At 32.8% G+C, this 6,810-nt stretch overlaps 1 protein-coding gene and 1 long non-coding RNA gene across 2 annotated transcripts in view; one reads left to right on the forward strand and one right to left on the reverse strand.

The window, feature by feature from the left end:
* The window catches only part of LOC106457534 (calsyntenin-1-like), an 84,057-nt gene extending 79,698 nt beyond the window's left edge, over nucleotides 1-4,359 (reverse strand). Inside the window, exon 1 of the mRNA XM_022383524.1 lies at nucleotides 4,194-4,359. Coding sequence (XP_022239232.1) covers nucleotides 4,194-4,257 — 64 coding nt within the window. The 5' untranslated portion in view covers nucleotides 4,258-4,359. The remainder of the gene's footprint in view (nucleotides 1-4,193) is intronic.
* Nucleotides 4,360-6,340: 1,981 nt separating this feature from the next.
* LOC111085347 overlaps nucleotides 6,341-6,810 on the forward strand; it is a 9,462-nt gene continuing 8,992 nt past the window's right edge. The window contains exon 1 of the long non-coding RNA XR_002610190.1: nucleotides 6,341-6,378. This is a non-coding gene — a long non-coding RNA (uncharacterized LOC111085347). The remainder of the gene's footprint in view (nucleotides 6,379-6,810) is intronic.

Raw genomic sequence — 6,810 nt, forward strand, 5'->3', positions numbered from 1 at the left:
GACTGAAATAAAAAGCTGTCCGCTAATCCCCTGAAAACTACCAACATCGGATAAATATACAGATCACAATCGGTTTTTCAGCACAGTCAGTACTACGATAACACGACTGAAACAAAAAGCTGTCCGCTAATCCCCTGAAAACTACCAACATCGGATAAATATACAGATCACAATCGGTTTTTCAGCACAGTCAGTACTACGATAAGACGACTGAAACAAAAAGCTGACCGCTAATCCCCTGAAAACTACCAACATCGGACATGTGGTCTAAGAATCTCATTCGCGCTAAAATAAAGTTATGCTGATGAGACTGTTCCGCGATACCAAGTAGCAGTTGAGCAAAATGCCCTCATTATTGTTTCGAAAAATGTTTAAATTTATATCTCTAAAAATGCATACGATCCTAATATAACGCGGAGGTCGCTTTTATTAAACCTTTTAACATGGCTTAGAATATTAATTGTAAAATAAATGACGAATTATTTGGACTAACACAATTGTTTGTTCTTGGGTGGGAAGGATATATATATATATATATATATTTTAACGGTGTGACCATTGTGGTAATTATTTACTATCACAATACATTTAAACACCCCATGATAGGGGAGACAGCTACACAAATATATATATTATACAAACCAGTTTCGAAGGAAGATACTGTATGTAGTCTTAATACAAGTAAAAAAATCGTATTGCATAAATATACAATAAGGTTAAAGATACAATGCTTATCAGGTTCGTAGGTACGAAACAGTCATGAATCTGTATGTACATATACTACTCGACTGCTTCTACTCAGCTTTCCTTGATAACTTTTGATTCTGCATACAAAACGGCTGCTGCTACACATCCTGTGCACATGTAGCTAAATGTTTACCTCGTTAATCTTATCTTACTGTTTAATAACATCAGACGTTTCATTCGAGATAATATACCACTTCGTACTTATCGGGAACTTACACTGGTCGAACGTTTTTATTTTCCTCCAACCTATTTTTTTTTATATAAACAAAACTCCAATAAATTTAAAAATATATATTTTATCCCGTTACTCAGAAGCCTAACTCATTCTACATATTAACAACAACAACAAAATCTTCTGAATGAATTTGCCCACCACGTGAAATATTTGTTACTGTTTTTCTCGTTTTTGTATTTGTTCTGTAGTCAGTGGGTGACACACCACGGGTTTCACTTGACAATGACTTATACAGTGTATATTGGAATGAAACTTGTAAAGTGTGTTTGTTTGCTTTTTTCTTTTCAAGTTCTTGTCTTATAGTTTTGCCGCTTTTAGGTCGTAGGTTGCTGTAATGAGATTTGAATAAAGTTGAACTTTCCAGTAAAAAGAGATACGCGTCTAGGTGTGAAGAGCTTCATACTCTAGAACCAGGAGCATACACAACTCTAGCCAGTACAATAGCGACTTATCGATCGGTTGAGAAATGAGAAAACAAGATTTTAAAGTACAAAATATGTTGTATTATCAAGGAATACGCGTAAGATTTAACCAAAGGAGACACTTGTACTTCAAGAAATAGTGATGTACATGCATTACAAACCAAGCGCTATCTGGCGCCCTCAGCTTCTTTTACAGTTTACCCTCGAGATATTAGGCAGTAAGTAGAAAACTTCTGTACATAACTCTTCCTCTAAAGTTTACCCTGATATAAGGTAGCAGAAGGCCTATGTACATAACTCTTCCTCTAAAGTTTACCCTGATATAAGATAGTAGAAGGCCTATGTACATAATTAAGTTGGCAACTTATGTAAGTCTATCTACAAAAAATATTTTAAAGTTTCATTGCATAATACCAAACTGTCATACTCAGGAAATGCAAAACTAAGCTACAATAAACAATATCACTCCCTGCATTATAAACATCATATGTTTTTAATTTCCTTGTGTAGGCCTAAAATTGATATTAAAAAAACTTTGGTCACTTTGCCATAAAGGATTGTTTCGATGAATTTACAAGTTATATTTTAAGTTACAATGACTATATCATAGGTAGCTTACTTATGAGCGAAGGTTCTTTAATAATTGTTTGTTATTTTATGGAGATACAAGTCATATTCTGATTTGATCTTATGGGCTAGTATACGTTGCTATCTCGTCACTCTGTATCACATCCACCCATTCAAACATGGAAGAAGTCTGAGGAAATAGCTAGGCTGTATAACTAGCCTGCACCTTGTAAACACCCTGCACCTTGATAAACACCTAGCTACCTTCTCAACGCAATTTTTCTTGGATAAGAACCATGGCCCAAGACTTTAAAAATTGATTTAAATACTAATACATAATTTTTTTTTTTGGTTTGTGACGTTACCTCACCTCAATGCAGAAGTTTTTTTTACGTTGGTTGTGTGCGTGTGTTTGTCGCTAAAAGAATTAGTAAAAGTTAAAAATAATGTTAATGTAATATCAGAAGCGGCTCTTTATAATTTGATAAGTGCTTAGGTTTATTTGATTAAACATTTTTTTATCATTTTAAAATGAATAAAACAAAAATAAAAACGTTTCGAAGTAATTTTACATTATTTACCAACCACTTCAAAATTTTACTTCTTTCATCAGCTAGTATTATGTCGTTCTTTCAAGCAAACAGCTCATGGAAAATATTGAAATATTCAGGCAGTAAAAACATAGTAGTATTTGTCTGGAAACGTGCTTTAACGGAATGGAAAAATTGAAATCCTCTGTCTACTGAGGTAAATATAATTTTCAAAGTAACAATGTTAACAATATGGACTAATAAATATTATTTCCTTAGACATAAAACTGAATGTTCATTAGGGTATCACAAAAATAATAATAACAAAACATTATTGTTTTATTGTAAAACTTACACATTCTAGCACGAAATAAAAAATATATAAGAAAAACTAACAGAACATGATCCCTGATTACAAGAATATCTACAACGAAGTTCAACATACATTTATAAATCCATACCTGCAACGAATTCAACATACATTTATAAATCCATACCTACAATGAGGTTCAACATACATTTATAAATCCATACCTACAATGAGGTTCAACATACATTTATAAATCCATACCTACAACGAGGTTCAACATACATTTATAAATCCATACCTACAACGAAGTTCAACATACATTTATAAATCCATACCTACAACTCAGATATACAGATATACGTTTTTACTTGCATCATATAAAATTAACTAAATAAGGACGATTTATATTTATGGACAAACGAACCCTTGTAATATTAAATGTATATCATTTTACTGGTTTTAAATAATAATCACAATTACTGGAAAACCTTAATAAAACTTATCCAAAAACTTGCGCTTCGTTTATACATACAATTAATTTTTTCCTTTCTTTTTTTTTTACATTTCGGCCTCGTAAAAGAAATCATGATGCCCGATAAAAGTAAATTATGTTATTAGAATATTTCCAAACAAAGTGTATTATTAAAGTGTGTTTTTCATAACCATTTTGAAGAAATTGACACCAAAAATGTCTCTTACAAGTTTGAGGAAGTTGTTAGGTGACAGACATGTAGATATATATTATTATGTATATGTTCAGCTTCTCTCTAAACAACAAAATAAACCAATCGGCGAATAACCTTACGTTTCAGAAGGAAACTTCTTCATCACTTATTTTTACATCACAAAATATCCAGTTTAAACTAGCAATGTAACAGAATTTGAAATGAATTTTTATCAAGGATTATATTGTTTGGTTATTGAAACGGCTTTGTACTATTCGCTAAATGTTTTAATGTATATGTAACTTGCTTCATGACGTCAGAAAATTCAGTATAAACTTTATTGTATCAAGAAGAACACACCTACGCCAAACGCTCTCGCTATAGGAAATATTAGTAACACTAACAGCATGACTAAGATAAAAGTAAGTAAAAACACTCAATCAAAAGAAACACACTCAAATTACTCACACGCTTAACACTAATAATTGCAATATAGTTTAACGTTTCATTGTCTTACTAGAACAATTTTTCGTAAAACCAATAGCTACTATTATTGTAGCGAAATCATGTAAAGTTATTAAGTACTTAAAGAAGCGGGTTTTACGTAAAGGTCGCCGCAGCTATATTATTAAACGATACCGAAGCGGGAATACGCTGATACGAAACAGACGACAGCTTTACAGACTACAGTAACTTGGCAATTTTAAACATACTTACCCAACTTTTCAGTCGCAAAAACACAACTTAGAAGTAGAAGTATTATTCCTGAGGAATATCTCATAGCTGTAATTATATCGGGTATAAAATGTTGTTGAGAACTGACATAAAATTACATAAAAAAGCTCACTCGAAACACACGTTCTTTTCTAACCATTCCAATAGACGAATTGAAATACTCACCCAACGCTTCCTGAAGCTTCACCTGCGTCATTGGCCACGTGACGGTCTTCCGCAAATTGGATTTGAGCCTGTATTATGTTTCATATTTGTTGATATCTAATACGCACATACATTTTCCTTTGTTTATATCGTACAATGCTTTCTGGCTGGAGTATATCGGACATTATACGCTTTAAATATTAAAGAAAAAAGACCTTTATGTCGAAAAAAAACAAAACATTTATTTACCGCCTTCACTTTATTACAACTTCATTAGGGCATTGGAAGATTTAAACGTTATTGAGGTTATTATATGTAATTGGAATGGGATGGAGTAAAGTAGTTGACTACGATAGTCAAGTTTCAGTTGGTAACAATCAAAGTCTTAAAAATAGTTATGGTGTTTCCAGATTTAAATGTAAAAATATATCAAAAATATGCGCTGGATCGACAAATCCGGTTGAAGGTAAGGACAGTTAGGGCATGAAAGTAAATTACATACATGATACACTTGTTGTTATTAAATCGAACCCTAGGGAACATAGACCGTTATAAACTATACTTACTATAGCCAGCATTTTGATCAGATACCAAGGCCTCGTCTTGGGTACTAAAATTCTTATGAATACCTTTTTTTGGGGGGGATTAAAGAAACAAACTTTATTATTACGTATAAGGCTAATGTTCTCTCTAGTCTTCATGATGTTATCCTCTCAATTTTTACTTTACCTTGTGAGATACCAAATTATATTATTATGATTTTTTTGAGTGATTATGGTTGTATTTATCATTCATTTACTATTTCCTTCTATCGTTTAGTTTAGTTGCATTAAAACGCTAACTCAACTTCTACGTAATCATTTCTATTTTCAGTAAATATTTATGTGTGTATGATGAAACTGACCTACTCTGTGAATAAATGCCTTGCTAGAAGCTTCACTAAGAGAGAGAATGAATGAATGAAGGAAGGAAGAATATAATTATTGCTGTTTGCCACTAGATATTGAAAGGTATTATTTGAATATTGTAATTGCTTATTTTGTTTTAGAATTGAGTTTTTTTCTTTCTGGTTCTTGTTCCTGGTTTCATTATTATTGATTTATTAATACTTATGATAAAGTATTTATTAATATTGGTGTGAAATCCTGACCAGGCAGTTGTTTATCAACCTTGTTGAATTTATTTGTTGTTATTATGAATGTACTGCGTTTTTGTTGTTGATCCCTGATTGTAGCGGCGGGTTCATTTTAGACCGTTACAGCCTTAGCCCACGAGGGCTTATGTTTTGTGGTAGTTAGGACATAATTCCTTTGCTTACTTTTTTCATACTTTATAAAATTATTTCTCTTTCTTTGATTTTACAGCAGATTTATTAATTTTGATTGAGATTTTTGACGAGTTTCGTATTAAGATTTAGTATAACTTGTTATTTACCTTTTTATTTTTCAGTTTATTTTTCAATAAGAATTCAAATAAATGGCTTAAAATATACGTTGTTGTTTGATTTGTGGCAAAATGTGATTGACTGGGTTGACCTTTTGACTTTCTAAGTTGTTTAATTTAGACAACATTTTGTCATAATATGATAGATCATATTAGAGACAGTGCTGATTTTGTTGTCTTAATAAGGTTAAAAAACAAAACAACAACACCACAGCAGTTATTCTGTTACCCATAGCGACTCCTATGGGTCGTTAGAAAATTTTTTCTTTGAAACAAAATACTCATTCTTAAGTATAATGTTAACAGAACTGGCTCTCGTGGGCTGAGGTAAAGTAAGCACGAACATCGATGCCTTCTTCTGGAGGATTCAGAAAATAACGTCACGAAATCTCACAGGAGTCGCTATGGATAACAGCGTAGTTGCTGTGGTATTTTTTAAAACCTTGTCACGACCGGTGTTGGTTGGTTGGTTGCTGTTAAGCGTAATGCTATCTGTGCTCCGCCCACTACGATTATCGAAACCTACTTCTTAGCGTGTAAGCCTAAAGTCTAAACGCTGAGCCACTGGATGCCACGAATGGTGAGCACCTTTCTTCATTTTTTGTTGAGTCTAATGTACACCTGCATATCATCTTTCAAAACCAAAGTACAAATGGTAATTCTAATCTATTTCAACAATTTTTGGCTCCAACCTATTTAAGTGAGGAGTTACATACAAGTAGGTAACAACTACAATAACGATAGGAATGCTAAGATCGAGATGAAAGAGATTTAGTTAAGTTTGAAGAATAAAGGCGATAAAGTTGTGAAAAACCTGACTGATTGGAGAAAAAAGACCAGGAAGAAAATGATTTTAAACACTATCGCAGTTGTATTTAAATTTTGTTTGGCATGATATAGTGGTTAGGGCGCTGGACTCGCAATTTGTGGGGGTAGCGGGATAAAAACATGACGCCGAACACGTTCGCTCTTTCGCCGTGTGTGTGTGTGTGTGTGGGGGTGGGGGGGGGTT

The sequence above is a fragment of the Limulus polyphemus genome, unplaced genomic scaffold, assembly GCF_000517525.1.
Source record: "Limulus polyphemus unplaced genomic scaffold, Limulus_polyphemus-2.1.2 Scaffold343, whole genome shotgun sequence".
Taxonomy (NCBI): Eukaryota; Metazoa; Arthropoda; class Merostomata; order Xiphosura; family Limulidae; genus Limulus; species Limulus polyphemus.